Source organism: Penicillium canescens, assembly GCF_028828765.1.
Source record: "Penicillium canescens strain IBT 15451 chromosome Unknown utg000003l_segment0_segment0, whole genome shotgun sequence".
NCBI lineage: Eukaryota > Fungi > Ascomycota > Eurotiomycetes > Eurotiales > Aspergillaceae > Penicillium > Penicillium canescens.
Window position 1 is genome coordinate 2843326 of NW_026703965.1, and position 22328 is coordinate 2865653.

At 49.2% G+C, this 22328-nt stretch overlaps 9 protein-coding genes across 9 annotated transcripts; 5 read left to right on the forward strand and 4 right to left on the reverse strand.

Moving 5' to 3' along the window:
- Positions 1-3662: 3662 nt before the first annotated feature.
- Positions 3663-5270, reverse strand: N7446_004528 (aldehyde dehydrogenase; the record flags this gene model as incomplete). Its single annotated transcript, XM_058513277.1, has 3 exons — positions 3663-4241; positions 4315-4708; positions 4786-5270. The coding sequence occupies 3 exons, from the start codon at positions 5268-5270 to the stop codon at positions 3663-3665; spliced, it is 1458 nt and encodes a 485-aa protein (XP_058374606.1).
- Positions 5271-5526: 256 nt separating this feature from the next.
- Positions 5527-6312, reverse strand: N7446_004529 (Pea pathogenicity protein 2; the record flags this gene model as incomplete). Its single annotated transcript, XM_058513278.1, has 2 exons — positions 5527-6115; positions 6185-6312. The coding sequence occupies 2 exons, from the start codon at positions 6310-6312 to the stop codon at positions 5527-5529; spliced, it is 717 nt and encodes a 238-aa protein (XP_058374607.1).
- A 336-nt stretch (positions 6313-6648) lies between these two features.
- On the forward strand, positions 6649-7660 carry N7446_004530 (Intradiol ring-cleavage dioxygenase; the record flags this gene model as incomplete). Its single annotated transcript, XM_058513279.1, has 2 exons — positions 6649-7376; positions 7438-7660. 2 exons carry the CDS (start codon positions 6649-6651, stop codon positions 7658-7660), a joined length of 951 nt encoding a protein of 316 aa, XP_058374608.1.
- A 1569-nt stretch (positions 7661-9229) lies between these two features.
- Positions 9230-10128, forward strand: N7446_004531 (alpha/beta hydrolase; the record flags this gene model as incomplete). The annotated part of the gene is made up of 2 exons (XM_058513280.1): positions 9230-9472; positions 9586-10128. The coding sequence occupies 2 exons, from the start codon at positions 9230-9232 to the stop codon at positions 10126-10128; spliced, it is 786 nt and encodes a 261-aa protein (XP_058374609.1).
- A 1937-nt stretch (positions 10129-12065) lies between these two features.
- Positions 12066-12842, forward strand: N7446_004532 (SDR family NAD(P)-dependent oxidoreductase; the record flags this gene model as incomplete). Its single annotated transcript, XM_058513281.1, has 1 exon — positions 12066-12842. One exon carries the CDS (start codon positions 12066-12068, stop codon positions 12840-12842), a length of 777 nt encoding a protein of 258 aa, XP_058374610.1.
- Positions 12843-13204: 362 nt separating this feature from the next.
- N7446_004533 (carotenoid oxygenase family protein) lies at positions 13205-14769 on the reverse strand (the record flags this gene model as incomplete). The annotated part of the gene is made up of 2 exons (XM_058513282.1): positions 13205-14120; positions 14195-14769. 2 exons carry the CDS (start codon positions 14767-14769, stop codon positions 13205-13207), a joined length of 1491 nt encoding a protein of 496 aa, XP_058374611.1.
- Positions 14770-15250: 481 nt separating this feature from the next.
- On the forward strand, positions 15251-17207 carry N7446_004534 (FAD-binding oxidoreductase; the record flags this gene model as incomplete). Its single annotated transcript, XM_058513283.1, has 6 exons — positions 15251-15489; positions 15547-15639; positions 15696-15903; positions 15961-16936; positions 16985-17049; positions 17115-17207. The coding sequence occupies 6 exons, from the start codon at positions 15251-15253 to the stop codon at positions 17205-17207; spliced, it is 1674 nt and encodes a 557-aa protein (XP_058374612.1).
- A 1238-nt stretch (positions 17208-18445) lies between these two features.
- N7446_004535 (cytochrome P450) lies at positions 18446-20397 on the reverse strand (the record flags this gene model as incomplete). The annotated part of the gene is made up of 7 exons (XM_058513284.1): positions 18446-18839; positions 18907-19178; positions 19227-19474; positions 19528-19679; positions 19743-19934; positions 19987-20119; positions 20199-20397. The coding sequence occupies 7 exons, from the start codon at positions 20395-20397 to the stop codon at positions 18446-18448; spliced, it is 1590 nt and encodes a 529-aa protein (XP_058374613.1).
- A 1121-nt stretch (positions 20398-21518) lies between these two features.
- On the forward strand, positions 21519-21996 carry N7446_004536 (uncharacterized protein). The gene is made up of 2 exons (XM_058513285.1): positions 21519-21644; positions 21695-21996. Exons 1-2 carry the CDS (start codon positions 21548-21550, stop codon positions 21922-21924), a joined length of 327 nt encoding a protein of 108 aa, XP_058374614.1. The 5' UTR covers positions 21519-21547; the 3' UTR covers positions 21925-21996.
- Positions 21997-22328: the final 332 nt, after the last annotated feature.

A 22328-nucleotide genomic window follows, 5' to 3' on the forward strand; every position in this document is an offset into this window, starting at 1 on the left:
ACCCTGTAGAAAGTAATGCTACTTTATTTCACCTCTATAAGTCGGCTCTCGCATCCTCACCCGCCCAAGCCCGCCGGAGTAATTCTTCTATCGCGTTCCTCTCCAACTCACGCGGATTCCAGTACGGATTACTTAAAGCAATCTCCGCTGCTTTTGGAACATCATCTTCTCTAAATCCATACGCTTTCAGGTCCCGCGTTACACCTAACCTCTCCAGTAGGAGGTTCAGCCCATAAATAGCATCTCCATCACTATCCGGTAGCGCCTCTGCTATCATTGCCATGGCCGCTGGGACCTTGGGGGCATTATATGCCAGTGAATGCGGAAGAATGATGGCGTGGGTATCGGCGTGTGGAAGATTAAAGCTGCCCCCTAGCGTGTGGCACAGCTTATGGTGGAGGGCCATTCCAACACTACCGAGACAGGTACCACACAACCAGGCGCCATAAAGCGCTCTGCCTCGAGCGGCCCTTGCAGTAGCTGCATCACCTGAAAGCAACCCAGGAAGCGCTTCAGCTAGAGCAGTCACGCCTTCTTTAGCGAAGAGGCATGTTACAGGGTTTTGATTCTGCGAGTAAAGTGCCTCCACCGCGTGAGCCATCGCATTTATGCCACTTGTAATACTCAGACTGACTGGTAAAGACAAGGTCAAATCGATATCGTAAATCACAGTGCCCGGCAATATTTTCGGACTCGATTGCGTTGTTTTGCGGCCATCTCGAGTTTCGCCCAGGATAGGCGTGACTTCACTTCCAGCATATGTCGTAGGGATGGCGATATGGTAAAGGCCCGTCCGAAAGCTTATGGCCTTCCCCAGCCCAATAGTGCTTCCGCCACCGATGGAGATGATAGTGTCACATTTGGTTGATTGTGCAATCCAGACAGCCCGTTCTGTCACCTCGACCGGAGTATGCATTGTCGCCTCGGCAAAGATATCAGATACTCGCCCATCGAGGGCAGATCTCACTTGTTCTGCTTGAGCGACCTGTTGAGGCGTGCATAACAGAAGTGGCTTGGTAGATTCTAGCCGGTCTAACTCCAGTTGAATCTTGTTGATCGTTCCGCTACCAAACACGATGCGCGACGCACTAGTTTGGTAGACGAAGCCTTTGTTGTATTGCTGATCGTCCATTCTGAATCAAAGCGGTGGCACTATCATGGGATGTAATAAAGTTGTTGGAGGTAAGGACCTCAGGTAGGTTAAAGTACAGTATTTAAATTCCCACGTCAAGAGGTTCTCTAAATCGTGGCAGATTATTTAGCTTCGGGATTTACATACTAGTTATTCCGGAACTCCAAGTGGGATTACAAAACTACACATTAGAGCATATGCCACTGAGCATATCCCGGTGGGTACCCGTCGCGTAGTCAACCCATCTGACTGCCCGGGTGGGTCGGCGGCAGCTCAACATGCAAACAATTTGGATTCCTATGAAAAAGCCGAGAAACTACCTATTTAAGCAAAGATGACGCTATATTAAGACTTCCATGCGGATGTAAAACGTATAAAGAACCAGAATCCGGGTTTCCTGTTTCCCAGTAGCCCACTTCCGTTGGTTGGGGAAAATTGCAGGCGCGGGTTGAATTCTGCTTTTGCCTCTGCTTGCGGTTCATATTGCAGCCTTCAAAAGACGTTCGAATTATTGCTTCTTTTTGCATCAATACGATGCCTATAATACCCTGTATCTATCCTAATAATTGCTTTGGCCTGACAGCGTGATCTGGTGGTAGGGCTAGAAAGTCGATTCTGTGGCTACAAAAGGTTATTCAATGAGGCTGATGATTGCGTGCCTTTCTCCACATTAAACAGCACACCTCTAAACACATTACTTATAGTATGTATAGGCTTAGTCATAGCCTTTTATATGGTAGTATTTTCTTTTTGAACTGACCGTAGTGTTGTTGGATTTCGGATAGTCTCTGCTAGAGGTGGAGATGGAGTCTTTTGAATAGTTATACTGGCAATCTACACCGACGGCAGTGGGTATCAGGGTCAGGTGGGGGCCGCGGCAGTATTGCCAGGCCTATTCAGAGCGTCTGCATACCTAGGGCCTGGATCGACCACAACGGTGTACCGTATACGCCGCGGAACTCCGGGGCATCCGCAAGGCCCTGGCCATGGTACGAAGGGGTATGGAGTATAGAGTTGGAAGCAAGGATTGAGCATGGCGTTGTCATTTTCTCAAATAGCTAGGCGGCTCTCAGGGCGCTAGTAAGGCCGGGTATAGTATCCGGGTAAAACGAGTTGATGGCCTGTATTAGGGCCGCGGAAGACCTGTGGTAGGCAGACGTGGGAGTGACACTTCTGTGGATCCCAGCACACGAAGGGACCTAGGGGAACAAGGAGGCAGATCAACTGACTAAGGAGGCGGCCATGCGAGGCAACAGCCTGAGTCAGGACCAACTGATGGTGTGGCGCCTGGCTGCAGCCAGGGCCCCAGGATGCATGAATTTGGGCTTAGAAGCACGGGAAGAACGGTCGTCCTATAAAGCGCCTGGTAGAACTGCCATACCGCAAGGTGCTGAAGTACTGGAAGGGGCTCTTCAGGGCAACTAGTTCTGTGCTAATCCAGGTCCGTACAGGCAGGGTCGTGCTAGATTATTACCTAAAGAGCACTAATACAAGTGACACAAACTCAGGGATGTGAAGCCCTGAATATGTCCTTGTCCTTCTATAGTGTCCCCTACACAAAACCCTGAGGCGGAAGATATAGAGAAAGGTGAAACAACAGGAATTTCGGGTAATAGCAGGGACGAGATATAATAACTTGTCAACCAAAAAGACCGCTAGGCCACAAAAAGTGTGAACGCACTAATTGGGCTTTATACAGTCTATTTCGGTATCTTTTCAGGTTCACATAACTTAATTAGGGATGAGCAGGCTGCACTAGTAGTAGCAGAATGTAACGTTATAATCTAAAGTAATCTCCTACTCTACTTTGAAGTAGTAGATCCTACAGCTACTAGTGTTACGAAAGACTAGGAGTAATAGACCCTAGATAAGATGATCCTGAGGATGCAGAAACAGAAGACTAAGTAATAAAGGAGGCGCACACAGTAGCCTGGGCCTAGGCTCCCAGGATACTGAGTATCCGAATGAACCGATCAAGCAAACCGCAGAGGCGGAGGTGCTGCAGAGGAGGTTAATGAGGGGAGGATAGAGCGAGTGAGCGGGGTGTTCGCAAGTACCCGTGGCGCTGCCCACCCACCACAGGTGCTGGGTGGACAGCAACGTGACGGGAACTATTCCTATTTGGGCCGCCGCAGGCAGCGTTCCTGCCTTACTGTGCGATGGCAATCCTGCATGGCAGCCATTAGATAGGCAAGCTAAGACAGGTCAATGAACACTACTACTACTACTACTACTACTACTACTACTACTACTACTACTATAATATTCATGTCCATGTAATCCTTGAAAGTAATTATCTGAAAATTCAGCAAGGGAAAAAACACAAAGAAAAGTTGCGGTGTATGATACATCTATGTTGCTGTTGCGATCAGAAGGAGGTTATCTCTTGTGGGATTAACGAGGTATAGAGTCAGTAGCCCTCCATGAAGCTTCTATTGGCATCCCCACCAGAGAGTTCCACTCATTCAATCTCAATACACTCCAATCTGCAGACCTTGCAAGCCATGCTTACAGACGGCATCTGAACCCCTCAATCTTTCCAGGTGATGGTCTTGTATCGCAAGAATTCTGCCATGCCCTGCGCCCCGTTGAACCGGCCATATCCACTCTTCTTCACGCCACCATGCACAAGGGAGGCCTCGTCGTGCACAGTCATGGAGTTGATGTGGACAGCTCCCGTCTCGTACTGATGGGCCACGCGCAAGGCTGTGCTAAGATCCCGAGAGAAGACGGCGCCTGACAACCCGTAATCGGTGTCGTTGGCGAGCGCAAGCGCCTCCTCCTCCGTTTCGAACGTCATCAGAGACACGGTAGGCCCGAAAGACTCGGTGTGGAATATTTCCATCTCCTTGGACACGCCAGACACGATGACCGGCCGCATCTTTGTCGGCTGATCCTCGGAAGCCGTTGGGTCTCCAAGCAGCACCTTGCCGTCCTTATTTAACGCGTCATGGAGTAAATTCTTGTTCTTCGTCACTGCCGCCGGATTGATGAGTACATATGGTGATTCAAAATACTGCTGCGTGGCTTTCGCCAAAGCAGCTGCAAACTTGTCGGCAATCGAGGTGTGCACCAGGATCCGTTCGGTAGACATGCATACCTGGCCTCCCTATGGCAAGTAACATAAACCATCAGTTGACCCTTTCCATACCGCACAGCAGACCCGTACAGGCCGAACTTACATGAATGAATGCACCAACAGCGCAACTGGCAGCCGCCTCTTCGACGTCAGCATCCTTGAGGACGATGGCGCTAGCCTTTCCACCGAGTTCTAGCAAGAGGGGTTTTATGTGCATGCCAGCCAAGCTTGCGATGATGCTACCGACCGCCGTGCTCCCAGTAAAATTGATCTTTTTGATACTTGGATGAGCGATCAAAACCTCCGACACCTCCGCTGCGTCCGCCGTTCGGTGGTAGATCACATTGAGACACCCGTCGGGGAGACCCGCCTGGCTGAAAACGTCACCAATGGCCCAGAACACACGAGGGCTAAGCTCCGAGCCTTTTAGGACAGCCGTATTGCCCGTAGCCAACGCAAAAGCTACTGACCGGACCCCCAGCACATAAGGCGCATTCCTGATAAAAACGTCAGTTGTCTGATGCCGTACAACGAACGGCAGAGAGGAAAGTCGAGGGTTTGCATCCACACGTACCATGGTGCAATGGCAAGGACAACTCCGTAAGGTTCCTTGAGCATCATGGCATGGGAGCCTTGTTCGGCCGTGACAGGCACGTAGCCTTCAAGGGCCGACTCGATCCTGCCACCAATGTCTCTCAGAATCTGGTGTGCTGCATTGATGCCAAATTCCATAAATGCCCTTCCTGCACCGGTCTCTCGGCTCTGGTAGGACATTAATTCCTCCTTCCTACTGAGCAATAGGTCGGCGGCACGAAAAAGGATTTCTCTTCGTACGCTGGGCTTTGTGGCGGACCATGACACGAAAGCTGCCTGGGCCGCTTCGACAGCTTGTGTTGCCTCGACAACAGAGGCGGCCGATGCGTCCCAGAGTGCTTCGCCTGAGCCTGGACTGACGACAGTAAATGTCGATGGTAAGGTAACATCCTTACCGTTGATTATGAGGGGGACCGTGGTAGTTTCCCACTTAAATGGACCATTGTTCACAGAGATCGAGGCCATTGTTGCCCGCTGTGTCATAGTTGAGATGATATGCGTAGCGAAATGTTGTACTTAACAAGGATAACGAACGTATAGAACCCAACATATGGCAGCGCCGCTACATATCTAGAGATTTGCATCGGTGGCGCGTTGGTAAGGCCAAGGTGGGGACAAGAGGACGGGTGGTAGGTAGCTCCACTCAAGAGCCAAACATCACATGGATTTCTGAACAATAGAAATGTAACTAGTTATTTGCGATAGGTTTGGTTTCGTAACCTTAGTTTCCCATCATCAAGCTGGCTAGCTGTCCACCCTCTAGCCATCCCTTCACCAGCCGATACAGCAAGTCGTGCTTGTCTAGATTTACCGTCCCAACATGCCGTCTATGCCCTGGCAGGTCCTGCAGAACCGTCACCCCCATCGTGACCTCCTGCCAATACGCGAGGTACTTGTATCCCGGTGGGTATTTCTTCAAACGTTCTTCATCCAGCGTAGGTAACTTGGCCGGATTCGTCGGGATCATCTTGTCTTTCTCGTACCAGTGTCTGACAAGACGGGCACCCCAGTTTCCTTCAAGCTTTTCAAAGAAGAAGCAGAAGCGGCAATCAGTCTCGACATCAAACTCAATGCCGTCTACTTCAAAACGCTGCGTAATAGTTGCCTTGAGCTTGGTCACAGCGCGGGTTCCCGCTGTGTCGATATCAGTGCTCGCGCCGTGGCAGCGATGCATGATGAACGCTCCCCTGTCCATACCTGTCTTTGAGGCGGCAATGAATTCGTTGTACGCCACCTGACCAGTCCAAGTGGTATACACATGGGCATTAGGGTGGAATATCGACTCGAAGTTTTCCCATTCGCATGAGTCTCTGCGTCAGTCGTCAGAACCTTCGCCCCTCTCCATTGATAGGCTGCTGGCGGCGACGGTTGGAACTGACCTATAGAGGGGCCATCCCTCAGCGAGCTCTCGAAGCTTCACACGCTCCAAAACCAAGTGATCTGGACCATTGTTTCGAATGGCCGCGACAGGTCTAGAGCCAGCAGGCAAGCTGTGGAGATCAGGCATGGCTTTCGTCCCAGAAAAAAAGGTTGATGATAGAATTTTTCGCCTCAGTGAGTTTGAGTGGATTCGGAAGCGAGTCCGCGGTAATGGAATTCTTGCCAATCGCCTTGAGTCACGCCAGCCACGGCCTGATCCATATTATGTACAATCTCTGGGTTCCGGTTCCGTGGGGCGTCCGAGATGGGTACCATTGATGTGTTTGCATGGTAGCCACCCGGGCTTTGTCGTCCATCGGGCGGGTTTCATAGGAATCCCCATATCAAGGCAACAGCAGCCTTTCCGCTACTTGTCACGAAACCTACCTGACCTGTTAACTCTAAGCTTCCTCCTTAACTTACGATGAGCCGGAAGTATGACGCGCCAGCGGGCCTCCCTCCGCTGAAGGATCTTACTATTGACAATATCACTGCGAATGTCCACGCCATAAATTCCCAATGCAGAGATCCTCGCACCAAATATCTCTTCGAGAGACTTATCGTTCATCTCCACGATTTCGCACGAGAAACTCACCTCAATACCTCAGAATGGGAAACTGCCCTCGGTTACTTGGTCGATGTTGGCAAAATCAGTACAGATGTTAGACACGAGTTCATCCTTCTTTCGGATGTACTGGGGCTTTCTTTGCTTGTCGATTCTATTGACCACCCTAAACCCCCCGGCGCGACAGAAGGCACCATCCTTGGTCCATTCCATACAGAGGATGCGAATACGATTGAACCGGGAGGCCTTATTTCTCATGATCCGCACGGAGAAGCGCTATTTGCAGTGTGTTCAATCAAGGATACTCAAGGGAGGCCGATACCTGCTGTCAGCGTTGACGTCTGGGAGACGGACTCAAAGGGGTTCTATGATGTTCAATATGCAGGGCGGGAAACAGCAGACGGCCGAGCTGTACTCACCAGCGATTGGGATGGCATGATCTACTTCAAGGGCATCGTGCCAGTTCCGTATCCCATCCCGCATGATGGGCCAGTTGGAAAACTCCTCAGTGTGCTAAATCGTCATCCCTACAGACCGAGCCACATCCATTTCATGTTTAAAAAGGAAGGATTCGACAGACTTATCACGTAAAGCTTTCACACCCCATTTCACGCTTGCCGTCAACCAAGACTAATGCATCTTTTGTAGGGCCCTTTACCTACGTGGCGACCCTTTCGAATCATCTGATGCTGTATTTGGTGTTAAGGAATCGCTGATTATTGACCTGAAAAGGGTTGGTGATGTGCCAGGGCTTGCGGAGAGGCACAGTATTTCATCCGACACTAGACTGTTACAGTATGACTTCGTACTTATCACCGAGGAGGAAACGCGTGCTTTAAGGAATAAGGCACAGACGGAAGCCGCTCGCTAAGCGGGCAAGATTTGTGCCGCTAATGGAGTGATGATCTTGTCTGGCATGAAGCCAACGTAAACAGCAAACGATACGTGCCAAATAAAATCCTATCTTCAAGTTGAGGGACCGTACATTCCCAACCGAAACATTAAACAGTCGTGTCTCGTACGTGATTAACATGCACGAGAACCTGCAGTACGTAGCAGCCAAATACCTTATCAAAAATGACTCTAAATGCCCACCTTTAAACTGACGTCCTATTTAACAACTTCTGCTTTCACCGCCTGATTCAATTGGCCTAAGGTCTGCCTTGTTGACCAAAAAGCCTCTTGAGTGTAGCCGAACGTACTATTTTGAAGCATGGATACAGAAGACTTCATCAACCACGGAGCTTCCATAGCCAGCTGTGTCGTGCTTATGAACGTAGAGTAGGCTCTGGCTTGGTCAGTAGGCACCTGCCATGTAGCCCGAAACTGTGCCATCGGCGTAGTCCTGCCATCCCAGGCCAGCGATGGAGTATGAGGCACCAGCCCTCAGCTATCTGAGGTTTGGCTAATACTTGTCCTCTATTTTCGCGTAGGTGGCTTTTGGGAGGTATGGCTATACAGCATAGGTTTATATATGAGATAAATATAACTGCAGACTGATAATAGGTATTCAAAAGCGTACTAAATATAATGTACACCAGGTGGGATTTTCTTGGACACTTAGTATTATCGTAGATAGATGCTACAAGTACAGTTCTGGATCAAGGAAAGTATGAAAGCTTTATCACTTGGTCAAGGAGCTATGGAAATTGCCAAAAAAATATTCATGACGACCCGTACAGAACGATTGTATGGTTGATTATTCAGCCCATCATCATTAGATATATTCATTCCGACCTTTGATTGTTTGTTTACTGATGACCTGCTTCTGTATCAAACCGGCTCGAATGCTCCATCGAAGGCTCGCATTCACCAGCACAAGAAAGCGAGGAGTGGAGGGGAACAATGGCTAATGCATATCAATAACCTGCCTTTAGTCACGAATGGCGCTTATAATGGGTTCAGGCAGGGGCGTGATTCATGCACCAGTATCAACGCTTTTTTTGGGATCTAGTTGTTCTGTACTACACTATCTTGATAGAAAGGGGTGAAAAATATGTCCTCCCTCCATATACCGTGGCGGAAATTGCGCCACCCTAAGTACGAAGCGGTCGGGAGGAGATCGCAGTAATTCAGGGTGGCGTACGGTGGGGCCAAGACCCTGTGTACAGATACAGATCGACTGCGGCGTTGAGCACCGGTGTTGTATTCCTTGTTTTCCAAGAGTACATCCGCTCAGCCTTCGTCCCTCGTCCTTCGTCACAATTATCAGCACCCTTTGGCCCTGCACTATGTTCATACGCAAGGAATACATCTACAAGATTGCCAATGGCGTCCCGATTAAGGCAGATGTCTATTTCAAAAAGACTTTGTCGAGGCAAAAATCACCAATTGGTTCGATCTGCCCTCAATTTCTTTTCAAAGCTGTTCAGGCATCTAACAAAGCTCCTATGCAGCCCTCCACTTTCACGGAGGAAACTTTACCGTAGGGTCTAAGGATATGCTATCCCAACACCAGGTCACGGATCTAGTCGATAAGGGGTTCGTTGTTGCATCCCCCAACTATCGACTTTGCCCGACAATCACTGTCCATGACGGGCCAGTGACTGACGCTTTGGACGCCTATGATTGGTGCCAGACAAAGCTACCTGATCTACTGCAGAACGATGCTGGGATCACTGTTGACGGCTTTCGGATCGTCACTTTTGGCCAATCTTGCGGTGCTGCATTGGCACTTTCAACGGTACGTGAAGCATAAGGCGCGTTGTTTAACCTAGTCCGTCTCCTTTGGATGCCTAACCAAGTTTCCCATTACTTATGCCGAACGATGCTAATGATCCGGTCGTCACGAGATAGGCTGCATTACCCAACCCTCCCCTTGCTATTCTTGACTTGTACGGCATGAAGTATTTCAACGATCAGTCATTCCATACTGCTCTGCCCCCTCCTCCCACGGACAGTCCGACGTTTGAAAACAGCTTTTTGAGCCAAATATGGAAGGACGTTCCTCCTCCGAGTAGCGCGCCTCCTCCCATGGGACCCGCTGGACCAGATTTTAGCAACCCCCGTGTCGCATGGATGTTTGACGTCCTGGGTAAGGGCTTATTAATGAAAGAGGTGGTGAGAGATGGAAACTATGAACGCGTAGACCCCGCGAGATTATTTTCCAAGGGTCGATTCCCACCGACCTACTTCATCCACGGTGCAAAGGATTTCCTAGTCCCAGCAGAACTTTCGCAGCGGGCTCACGACGAGCTGGAGAACGCCGGGGCGGAAACTGAGCTTGTTATCATTGAAGGAGGCCAGCATGGGTTCGATGAAAGTGCAGAGCCTGGAAGTTACGTATTTGATGTTGTAAGCAAAGGATTCGAGTTCCTTCGGACTCATGCAGAAATTTAATGATCTCGGGCCAGAGCCGGCCGGGGTGATGCTATATCCTTGACTTTTGCCATCCCAAACATGAAGATGAGTGTAATAGAACATAGTCCCCGCTCAATAGTGCCCCATATAAAACCTGGAATACGACCCTGGAAGTGAATGCCGCACTAGCTATAGGCTCCGCAACCATAGACGCCACCACCCTGTGACGTCCCGCGTCCACTTTGGTACTCGGAAAACCCGGCCCAAATCACACACGTCGCGAAAGTAAAACTTCTTTGCCTGCATGGTTTGTGTAAGAAAAAATCTTCGTCACGGCCGAGACACTCAGACGGCGAATCTTCAAGTCAAGTATCTACATCAAGAAGTGAATCGCGAACCCCCACATTAAGCTTAACTAGAACTGATTTGAAACATGAGCAGTCATGGACACGACCGCGAATCAGTCTGGAGCTGCCAGGGGGAAGCGCGTTTCCCAGGCCTGTAATAACTGTCGGCCTCGCAAGCAGAGATGTGATGGTCGAAGGCCCACGTGTGCGGCCTGCTTCAAAGCGAGACGGCTATGCAGTTACGACCATGCCATGGCAAAGAGGCGCGGCCTACCTACCGGCTACGTGCGATCCTTGGAACTGCTATGGGCTCTCATGTTCGCAGTTGTGCCCAATAGCATCGATATACTCAAGAGGATCTTGCAAGAGATACAGTTTACCATGGATTCTCGTGGTCAATTGGCGATTGCCACAAATCTTATCCGCTATCCGGGTCTTCTGCGCGAGACCTGGGAGAGAAGTGGACTCCGGACGAAGCTGGATAGCCTATTATCTAAATCTGCCACCAAAGCTATTGATAGTGGGAATCCCGCTGGTTTACACAACACTCAGAAGTCCGCATCCGATGGTCAAAAACCCTTCACCACACCATTTGAAGATTCTCAAAGGCAGTCATCATTGCATTCATCACCGAAAATTCCGGCCCGACTTCACCCTTGCTCTCCTAGCACCAGGTCCATGCATACGGTTCCAAATGGCGTCAACTTATCCACAATGCCAGCCAGGTGCTTCGCAGTCGATAAATGCAGAACTCCACAGAGCAGGGCCTGCTCGACTTCCCACGTATTTGATTCATCAACCAACAGGCCTGGCAATTGTTGGTCTTTGCTCCCCCACACGGATTTCACTATGAAGGATCAATTTACACCAACAGAAGATACAGTATCTGTTACAGATGGCTTGGCGAGGCCAGGCCCAAATGCCGAGAAGCCCTATTATGATCCAACATGGAACGGAGATGGCGATTTAACCGAAAGCGAAGGCGACACACTGGCCCATGGATTACTTGATGCACATGTGGTGGAGGCTGAGATCTTGGGCAGCGATGATGGCTGTTCTCTAGGTACCAAGTCTGTGCACACGTATTATGAAGCTACATTTGCAGAGCTCCTTAACTTCATGTATATGGGCGGGGCAAGGATTTCAGATTTCACGTTTTGGTAATGGACGGTGACTATGTACATGTACTGTAAGTAACAATTCTCAAGAACATGATTCGAATGACTCAGTTAAACGGCGGGATGACTTGCTCTGCCTCCATAGTATTCTCGCATAAATGAGTATTATCGCATAAAATGAGTATTCCCGCATAAAATGCCCTTATCATAACTCCCCTGTTTGCCTTTCCTGCTCCCCACCCAGTCCCACCGAGGCTTCCGAGGGGCTCAGAATGACGGTGGCAACCAAAGGCAGGTTATGTATCCACCATCGGCCATTCACCCAGCAGACGCTGGTGGGGTGTTATATTTGCGGGCGAACCAGTCCGTGACCCTTCTTTCCGAATCAGCATCGCGCGGCATCCAGCGAGGTTGATATATCCCTCAATTGTCATCGATGTCTCGTCTGGATCTTCTAGCAGCACATTTCTCCCAATTCGACGTAACAAACAATCAATCGACCCGAGAAATCATGTCATCACTGGCCGGAAAGATTGCACTGGTTAGCGGCTCCTCCGCGGGACTTGGCGCTGCAATTGCCCAAGAGCTTTTCGCTCGTGGTGCCTCAGTTGTTCTCAATTACCCCTTTCCCACCGAAAAGGCCAATGCAGACAAGGTCCTCGAGAGCCTCGGTGATTCCACAAGAGCCATAGCGGTTGAGGCCGATCTGTCGACGCGAGACGGGCCGCAGGCCTTGGTTGATGGGGCTGTCAAGTTCTTTGGTAAGATTGACATCTTAGTCAACAGTGCTGGGATCAACCGCCCGATATCTTTGGACGACCCGAACGATTCGAATGTTGAAAGGACATGGCACGACATTGTGAATTTAAATGGCAGAGGAGTATTCTTCCTCACCAGGGCTGCCCTCAAGCATCTTTCGCGAGAGAACTCACGAATCATCAACATTGGCAGTTCTGCATCTCGTACTCCAAGCCCGCAGTCCAGTATCTATGCCGGTGCCAAATCCATGGTTGAAGTTTACACGCAGTGTTGGGCAACGGAACTGCCTCGCAAGTACGGCTGCACTGTCAATGCGGTTGCTCCCGGTCCGGTGGCCACGGACGCTTTTTTGGCCGCCCCGCCGTTTGTTAGAGAGGCTTTGCAGCCCTTGGTTGACGCGACTCCCGTCGCCCCGCGCCTGGGTACGCCGCAGGAGATTGCCTGGGTGGTGGCGAGCTTGGCGGAAGAAAAGGCAGGCTGGGTCAATGGAGCCTTTATACCTACCAATGGAGGAAGTGCCATCTTCTAGTAGTTCGTGTGGTGTATGTACTTAGAGAAACCCATCTATTTCTTGAGTTAGACGATGTAAGCCACCCGTCTTGTCGTGGAGTTAGTCATGTTTCGGATATGAACAACAGGAATTCTCAGGAGCGTCTTCGCAAAATAGAGTTGCTGTGAATTATAAAAGATCTCAAAGTAGAAAGTCATGGACATATAGAAGATAACACAGTACGATTAAGGACATACGAGCCTTTCGCCTAAATCCTCCTGGTTTAATGTAACCCCCAACCTCAGAACTCAGCTATTCAGATCCCCCCTACAAAAACGAAGGAAAGAAAAGGACTCACGCACGACAATGGCTGGGGAAGCAAGGCGATGTTAAGGGGTATGTTACTTCCCGTCCGCATTTCTTTGAGACGCACCAGCCTTCCTTGCAGCCTCGACCTCCTTACCGTCTACCCAGCTACCGTGCAAACCATCCATGAGTTTAAATGGCAGCTTGATCTCGGCAATTGGGCCCTTGGTGATGTCCAACGCGTCAAATAGCAACAGAACATTTCGGCCCTCACGATAGCGATCGGCCAGGACAAGGAGGTATCCATCTTCCCCGGCAGCCCCCTCGTGGCGAGGCACAAACACTGGTTCTTGGAACGTGGTGTCGTCGGCGTGCCTGTACGTCTGGAGCTCCCTGGTCTCAAAGTTGTAGCACACTAGAGTGTTGAAACCGGCGTTCGGGGCAGCAAATTCGTGGTCACTGCGCCTCACTGGTTTGGTGGGATCAACCTTCAAAATCCAGACGCGAGAGTACTTCTTGCCAAGAAGACGATCATCGATGCGACCGAACTCGTTCACACCCGGGACGTGTACCGCCTCATGGTGGATCATCGTGTCGGTGCTACCCTTGGGGTCGAATCGGTACCGGAGAATAGGCGACGTGACCTTGGTCGGATCGGTGAAGAAACGCTCACCCTTGCTGTTGGGGAAGAAGGGGAAGTGCGCGTCGGTCCAGACATTGGCATCCAACACCAAGTGGCCGCCCTCCTCGTAGGCGTTGATGGTGTGCGAGTAGCAGCCCTGAGGCGTCTTGAACCACTTGGCATCTTCCGGCTTTGCTCCCCTTCGTGGGACCACGCCAAGGAGCTGATATTCCAGTGTCTCATCCCAGTAGAAGTGATCGCCGCCGTTTTTCATCTGCTCGAGGCTGGCCTTCAGTCCATTGATTGGGAACACGACCCAGTTCTCTGTAACCCAGAAGTCGTGAATCATACACGGCCAGGGCGCCTGGAACCAGACCTCTTCGGTGATCCTTCCGGAGCGGTCAACAGTAAAGGAGCAGATATCGGGAGAAGCTTCCCCTGCAGCCTCGTAGCCGTAGCAAACAATTTCTCCAGTGTCAGCGTCCGCTTTGGGATGAGCGGTATGGGTGGGACAGCGAAGGGTGCCGTGATAGTCAATCGGTCCAATAGTGTCCAAGGTGATTGGATCCATTTCCATAGGGGGGCATCTTCCTTGAGTGCCATCAATTTGTTATCATGAAAGACGACATGAGTGTTGGCTGTTGTGCCTCTGAGCACGTCCCGGACGAGCGGTTCATCGGTGTACTTGTTGCGGTATCTGCCGAAGACGGCCCGTCTGGCTTTGCGCTCTGCCAGCAGCTTTGGCGTCTTAACGTACCGCTGTTTGAAGTCCACATGTCCGTCTTTAATGGTAAAAGAGCTAACATTGCCGTCTCCGTTGAGAGGGATTTCCGTATCGGCGAACTTTGGTGGAAATGCATGATCAGGCTGAACTCGGTAAAAGGTACCATGAATCGTGCTGGGAATCTCCCCAGTGACCTCAAGCTCGAAAACATCTGCCTCGAAGCGTAGGTGGTCTTCATTCCACTGGCTCATGGCATAATGCTTAGGAAAGCGAGTCCCACCGCTGCTGGGGACACCGGGAACGATGTGTGCCATGAAGTTTGGAATAATAAAAAAATATACAAAAAGAAGGCTGAACGTCGGTTCCGTTACAAATTGTTCTGGAAGCGGGCATATTAAGGCATCAAAGTAACTGGCTCTAATCGGTTTTTAAATAATATAGTACCTGGCTCTCTCTCGCCTTTTCTCGCCTGGGCTGGATCGGACCCATCTACGTCTACGTCTCGGTGGGGAGTCCCAACCTCCCCTCCCCACCCACATCATTGTGGCACGATGGACGGTGCACAATCTCCGCAGAACATACGCGGTATGACCATCCATCTGGGACCAAGGCAGCATCCAACTAACTATTCTATGTATGTCGAATATCAGGCCTTGCTGAGCACCGCCTTTTTCCAACTTTCCTTCCATTCTTCGATAGACGGCCAATAAAACCCACGGTGGTCGCCTCTGCTATTCGAATAGCATTCTCATCCCTTGTCCAATCCAGCTTTCTAAACCACCCACATCATCCATCATGGTTCAGTGGTATAGTGACCCAGTGCTTCAGTTGCACCATGACCAAGCTTTTGGATCACGGAAGCCGGGGGCAAGCACTCTCCCACCAGGTCACGATGAAACTAGCTTCCAGCGTGCTCTGGGAGAATTCAGGGCCATCGTCGGCGATGAACACGTCATTGTTGATGAAGGGTTGGTGAATTTTCGAGATCCATACCCATTATTCGAGGAGGGATTCGAGGCATCTGCTGGTTTATGGTCTGATGTTCCGAAATCTTGACGTTTGGAGAGATAGAATCCTAACATGAACTCCAGTCCAGCATCTGTTGAGGAAATCCAGGCGATTCTCAGAGTTGCCAATCAGCATAATGTGCCCCTGTGGGTTTGCTCACAGGGGAAGAACTTTGGGTAAGTCTCCCGATCAATACCTGTCAGTACGCCAATCTCTCATTCTAATTCATTAGCTACGGTGGGCCTGCACCTCGAGTTGCTGGCACAGTTGTCTTGTCTCTTCAGAGGATGAGGCGCATATTAGAGGTTAACGAGAAGCTTGCGTACATCGTGGTGGAGCCAGGCGTGACATTTTTCGACGTTTTCAACCACTTCGCCGAGAACAAACTCAACCTCTGGATGTCAGTTCCAGCCCTGGGGTGGGGAAGTGTCTTGGGTAACGTAAGTCACTCGGAGTGTCCAGTTATCTCCCTTGAGTCATGACCTTGACCGCTATAGACTCTTGATCGTGGCCATGGGTACACCATTTCGGGAGACCGGCAGCACTTTATCGGTAGCATGGAAGTAGTGCTGCCTTCGGGGGAAGTCCTCCGTACTGGTCAATGGGCGGTGCCTAATTCCCCAAGCGCACACGCCTGTGCCAACAGTTTCGGTCCTCAGGTGGACGGCCTGTTTCTGCAAAGCAACCTTGGTATTGTCACCAAGATTGCGGTAGCCGTTGATATCGCCCCAGCATCCTTTATGGATGTCAAAATCCACTGCCCCGAAGTGGATGACATTTCACCCCTTATTGATACGCTGCAGAAATTAGACCGCGAAAGCATTACACAGAGCCACCATATGATCACCAACATCAACCATTTCGCTTCTCACGACGCAGCAAAGCACGAGCAGCAAAGTACCCAAGGTCCACTTACACCTGAAACCATCGTTTATTTGAAAAAGAAGTACAACACGGGTTACTGGCGCTGCGTGGTCGCACTGTATGGCCCGAAAAGCCTTGTCCAAGCCCGCTGGAGGCGCATCCAGGAGGTTGTATCCACGGATCTTCCGTCCAGTAGGATCGAAAATACGTTTTACGAAGGAGAAAACGGTCAACCCCTGGATAACACAAAAATTGACAGCTTGTATGCTGGTGTCCCAAGCATGAATCCTATAAAGCTAGCAGATTACAACCTCCCCGCAGATGGATCTGGATCAGGAGGCCACATTGACACGACGCTCATCCTGCCGTGCGACGGTCCAACGGTCTCAGCTTGGTTCAAAAAGGCCAAGTCTATCATAGAAGTTGAAGGCGTTGATCCATTCATTGGTTGCCACGTGTTCCCAAAATACATCCTGTTTGTTCAGGAATATGTTTTTGACAAAACTAACCCGCAGCACCGTGAAGGCGGCCGAAGATTTATAAAGTCTTTGCTCGCGGAGGCAGAAAAGAACGGGTTTGCCAACTACCGATCTCACATCCAACATATGGGTAAGTTTCCTTCTGCCCTGGGATATTGCAATGCTCACGCTACGCCAGATGCGGTTCAAAACCTATATGGGTATAATGGCCACATTTACCGGAGATTTGTTGAGACATTGAAGGTGCGTTCACACTTTGAATGCCATTTACTGTTTTCCTCTGTGAAAGCCTTGCTGATGTTCAATAGGCTGCTCTAGACCCAAACGGCATCATCTCCCCTGGGAAGCAGGGAATTTGGCCGGTCAAGACGATCTCGTATGCCTCTAGACCTAAACAATAATTTTCAAGTTCCATCTTGGATACAAAGTCTGGTGTGTGTTTATTAGCTCTGATAGGCAAGATTGAAAGGCTTTTTATTTACCGCAAAGCACCGCCATTCCGGGGTGGGAAATTCATCCTTTTCGTTTGTTTTCTTCATTTTTCACAAACGACTTCAGCTCCTACCCGTGGGGATAATAATCAAGGCCGAGTATGATGCCCTAGATAATATAAATTCATGGGATTGACATGTATATACACTGCGTAGCAAGAAGAGCAATGAGCTAGCCCATGATACGACATTGTCTTCGGCTTTATATTTATGATCATATCCCATTAACTATGATATTTTCCAACCCGAAGAAGCGCCTCGTGGGTAGTGGTGGCTGGCGGACGAAATTGGGCCTGCTGGAAAAGGGAAGTCGAAAGGTTGAAGCCATCTCGCGGGCTATCTGCGGACTAGTTCCCACTGTCAAGTACCAAAGGAGAGTGCCAGCCCCGTATTAGTATTCAAGTTAAAGGTTCTAACAGGTTGTCGGGCCTGAATAAATTACATAACACGTAATGATAATTTTGTGTCCTAGTAGGCTTCCAATGCCTGGCTTTTAGCCACTTCATTTTGTTCAGCCGTAATCGAGGTCAGCCACGCCAGCCAAGAAATACCGGCCGAGTTATAAAATACCTCATCAGTTTTCAGTCAAACAGCCGCTCTTCAGCAGCAACAGCACACTTTTGGCACTCGTATTCCGGTTGCATCCGTGTAGGAGGAGGATTCGGCACAGCTTCTGTATCCATTTCTTCCTTAGCGATGATATCTTCGTACCTGATTTGTAGCAATTTTGTGGCACGATGCATCGTGCGTTAAGTCAAGAAGAATGGCGACAAATCGAATATCTTCTTTAGATCACCCAGCCTTTCTTCAAATTTATAACTCTTCTTTTAAAGACAAAGGATGTTAGTATTCATCTAATCTTTAGTATCTATAACAAACTCTTCACTCACCTTAAAAAGTCGAAAAGTGCGTTAAGACCGATTTATACAGAGCTAAAGAACGGGCAGTAGATTCGAAGTATACCTAGCTACTAGTATCGTTTCTCACTGGACTCGTAACTAATGGGGGAGTCCTTCTTGTTCCCGTTCCTCGGGGGATCTTCAGCATTCTTCACATCGGGATGTTTCTCGTAGATTGAATGAACGAACATTCTGCCCAGTATTCACCTTCCCCTTGATAATATCTTACGCTGTTCTCCAAGATAGTGATCATTTTGGTAAACCCTCCAACTCAAAGGCATTGCTCTGCTCCCACGGATGTGTTTGTTCCACTGAGCGAATGAGGATTTCATGAGCTGCACTACGAGGTGCAATATGAAATTTCCATGGAACTGGGTGGCTGATAACTCCCGGCTTGAAATCCGGCTGAACATCGACTTCTTTCCGCTCTTCGACAGGCCTGATGTTGAAGACGGTAAGGGTTTGCGCAGCACTCAGATAAACTGTAGTTGCAGCCAAAAACCTCGCGGGACAGATACGACGCCCGAACCCAAAGACAAGATCGTTCGGGTCCATTTCAGGTCCTCGGCCGTCCACACCAATGAAACGCTCAGGCTTGAATATCATAGGATCATAATAGACTGCAGGATCATGCGTCATGGCCCTTTCATACAAGTCAATAGATCGTCCAAGGATTTGTCAAGAATTATTATTAGACGGTATAGACACACCAGATATTTGGCATCAGCAATGAACCTTTTGGGATGGAATATCCTTCCCAGGTATCATCATCGCTTGATGCATGGGGGATACCCATGGGTGCAACCGGATGCCAGCGTAGGACCTCCTTCACCACAGCATCAATATATGGCAAGCGAGTTCGATCCTTGACTTTAGGAAGCTGGTCAGGTCCTAACACGCGATTAATCTCCTCTTGGGCTTTGCGCTGGACGTCGGGGAACAATGTCATTGCCAGGAAGAAACATTCAATGGCGCACACAGTCTAATTATGTCAGTACTAGCGGAGAATATGGGCTGTATCTCATCTTACTGTGTCAGCGCCTCCGGTATAGAGTGACGCGGCGGTCCATTTTGCAATTAACTCGTCCTCTGAGCCAGGAAGGGGATAGCCTGCCGTTTTGAACAAGTTCGAGAGATAGGATGACACGTACCGGCCACCATCCATCTTCTGCTTTACAAATGCATATGGCTTGTCTGCAACAGTCTCAAGATTCTTCTTCCATACCTGCGCTTTTCGCTTAAAACTAGCCCCAGGAACCCATGAAGGGACATATTTCACTGCTCACAGTCAATAATCGCCCAATTGTCGAAAATGAAAGGGTGGAACGTACACGCTGGAATCATATCAACCAACCAAGCCCCGGGTGTTCCAGCCTTGGAAAAATGATCCAAAGCCAGGTTAGAAATATGCACTAGGGGGTCGCGGGCATGTGCCTCAACTGTATAGCCGTATGCGATTTTGAGAATTATAGCGCCAGCTTCCCTAGATACGCAGTTTTCAGAGATTGGGCTCGACACAGTCGTCGAAATTGAACCCTGTACTAACGTTTGAATGTGCTCCGAGAGTTTGGATTGATCTCCAAGCACGCGTAAGAGAAATCGATGAGCTTCGATCTCTTGGAGTGAGTTGAACTGAGCAACAGCAGACTCGGAGCCAATGTATGGGTGTAATGCTTTGCGATAGGCACGGAACCGAGCCGAATATGGTTGCATAGCTAGAATGTGCTCCCAGCCAACCCTATGAATATTAGCTGGGTGACATGGTTGTTTTGAAAGAGTCGTGGACTAACATTTCCGATGCGAATACTAAATTCGGACGGGATGAATAGATAGCAGAACGTTTGCCCAGCAGTTCTAATGCTACATTTGCATCGTTGAGGATGACAATTGTCTGACCCATCACCGTAATAGAGCTAATTGGACCTGAACATCTCTCAGCAAGTTGAAGATAGAAAATTTCCTACGTACTTGGAGCCAACGGAAAGATTTCAGTCCTACATACCATATAACTCCTTGTGTTTGAGCCAGTGCATCCAGTCCTGTGTCCCTGGGGGTGGCAGATCGGCGATATTGCCAAGTACAGGTTTAGGTCGTGGTCCCGGTGGGAGCGGGCCGAGAGGCCCTTTGCGGGTCAAGAGCATCTTGGTGACATAGAGACCTACTATCCCCAATATTAAGCCAACATAGACATTGTAAGACATCGTAGGGAGCCTTTGGACTAGGACTGAGGCAGACAGAGGGGAAGAGGAAGGAGGCTACAATGAATGAAGATAACGCCTGTGGGCCCCTGTCACATTTGATATATATTGGGCTCTGACAGAGCTCCGCTGTACGCATATCTCGTTAGTGCATACACGCCTCCCCGCTCCCGTCACGTCTTATTGTTGGTTAAAACTCAAGGTCCCTGTGCTATTGGCCATTTTGTCTCATAATAGTTTTTCCAAACGAATGAAAAGCGCGGTATTGCTGACGCGAAAGAAGACTAAATATCGGGGGCCGCCCCACTGATGCTGCCACGTCTGACGGTAGAGTCAGCTCCATGAAATAAGAGCCCCGAGCCCCCTATGGCTAGTTCGCTTGCGCACTGCCATGAAAGACATCTAATAGCTTCCTGGCACTTCTGAGTTTGCAATGTCCGAGATTCCTTATCTAGGATGAACAACTACCATGATATGGATGACCTGGAGTGCCAGGTATTTTGGTCCGCGGACGAAGATTAGCCGACATGATATTCCATAACGACGGTTCAGGATCGAAAATGTAGACGATCTAGCTAGCAAGCTATATTTGGGTATCTGCCCGCGATAGTTGGATACAGAAATACCGAGTACGAATAAGAATTCAAATATAGTGGAGTCTTCATGACTTGGCGTTTCCTTGCCCCTCAGATCACAACAGTATGTAAATACAATAGGTATTCATCTTGGTAGAGGTTGAGGTTTGAAATAAGTGGTCGTGGCGCAACTCGATCTTCGGTGGTTTTACAGACAGCCTACAATCTACGAGAAATGTATAGATACCCTCAGAGGTGGCAAAATTTTGCGAATACATGTGTTCCAGACAACGAATGACATCAGAGTTCAAGAATTGCTCAATAGCGTGAGTAACATGCATATTTTCCATAATGATATGGAGAGTACTAAATTATGCCGTTGTGTTTTGGGTCCGTAGTTAACTCCCAGAGCAATAAATATCGATGACGCGCTCACTCGCGATAATCCAAACTGTCGGAAAATAATCTTAGTCAATGGCATTTGTATTGGCTTCCACGATGAAGGTCATCCGTGGAATGACGACAGTTCCATTGTTTTCTTTGCCCGTTATAAGAACGATGCTCCTCCAACATTCTATATGATTGTCGTCACGACGTTCTATATCGCAAACACTCAGCGACAGTACACACCACATTTCAAAATTCATTTTCCAAGGAGAGAAAGCATGCCTGAAGGTAAGCACTATTCCTAGAAGTACCTATTTCCAAGCTAATATCACCCCTAGAACCGAAGCACCGCAAGGGAAGTTTCGGTGGCTTCATGGATAAAGTGCTCCACCGTGATCATCACGAAGACAAGGACCAAGCCCATCAAGCCAAGGATGAGCATGACCCTGACCAGGAGCAGCATGAAGACCAGCCCCAGAAAGAGGGTGAAATGGATAGGGTCAAGGACTATATGAAGAAGGATCAGGATATGGAGGCGGAGGGAAGGACTTACGGAGATTTGATGTAATTTCTGTGCAAAGAAATTGAAATGTATTATTAGTTCTGTGTTGAAATTTAATTTTACTCATCTCTACTCGCGATATTCATTACATACGGACTATGGAGTATGGAGCGATAGATGCGCTGTAACATCCCAGATGCTAGACTGCGTAGCCAACCCCGCATTTACCCCGGATTCTGGTGTTTGGCCTGGAACAGTTTCTACTGTAGAGGGTGAAATAATGCAATGATGATAGCCATTTATATTTGAGCAGTCTGGATTCGGCTGCAAGAAATTCCATTGTGAAAGTACTCACATTCCATCAAATGTGACGCAACTCAAACCCGATGTCCGCCAAGAAAATACAGACTTAGTGCGATGCCCAAAGCTCCGCTCGACAGCTCCACAGAGCAAGAGAAAAGGAAGATATT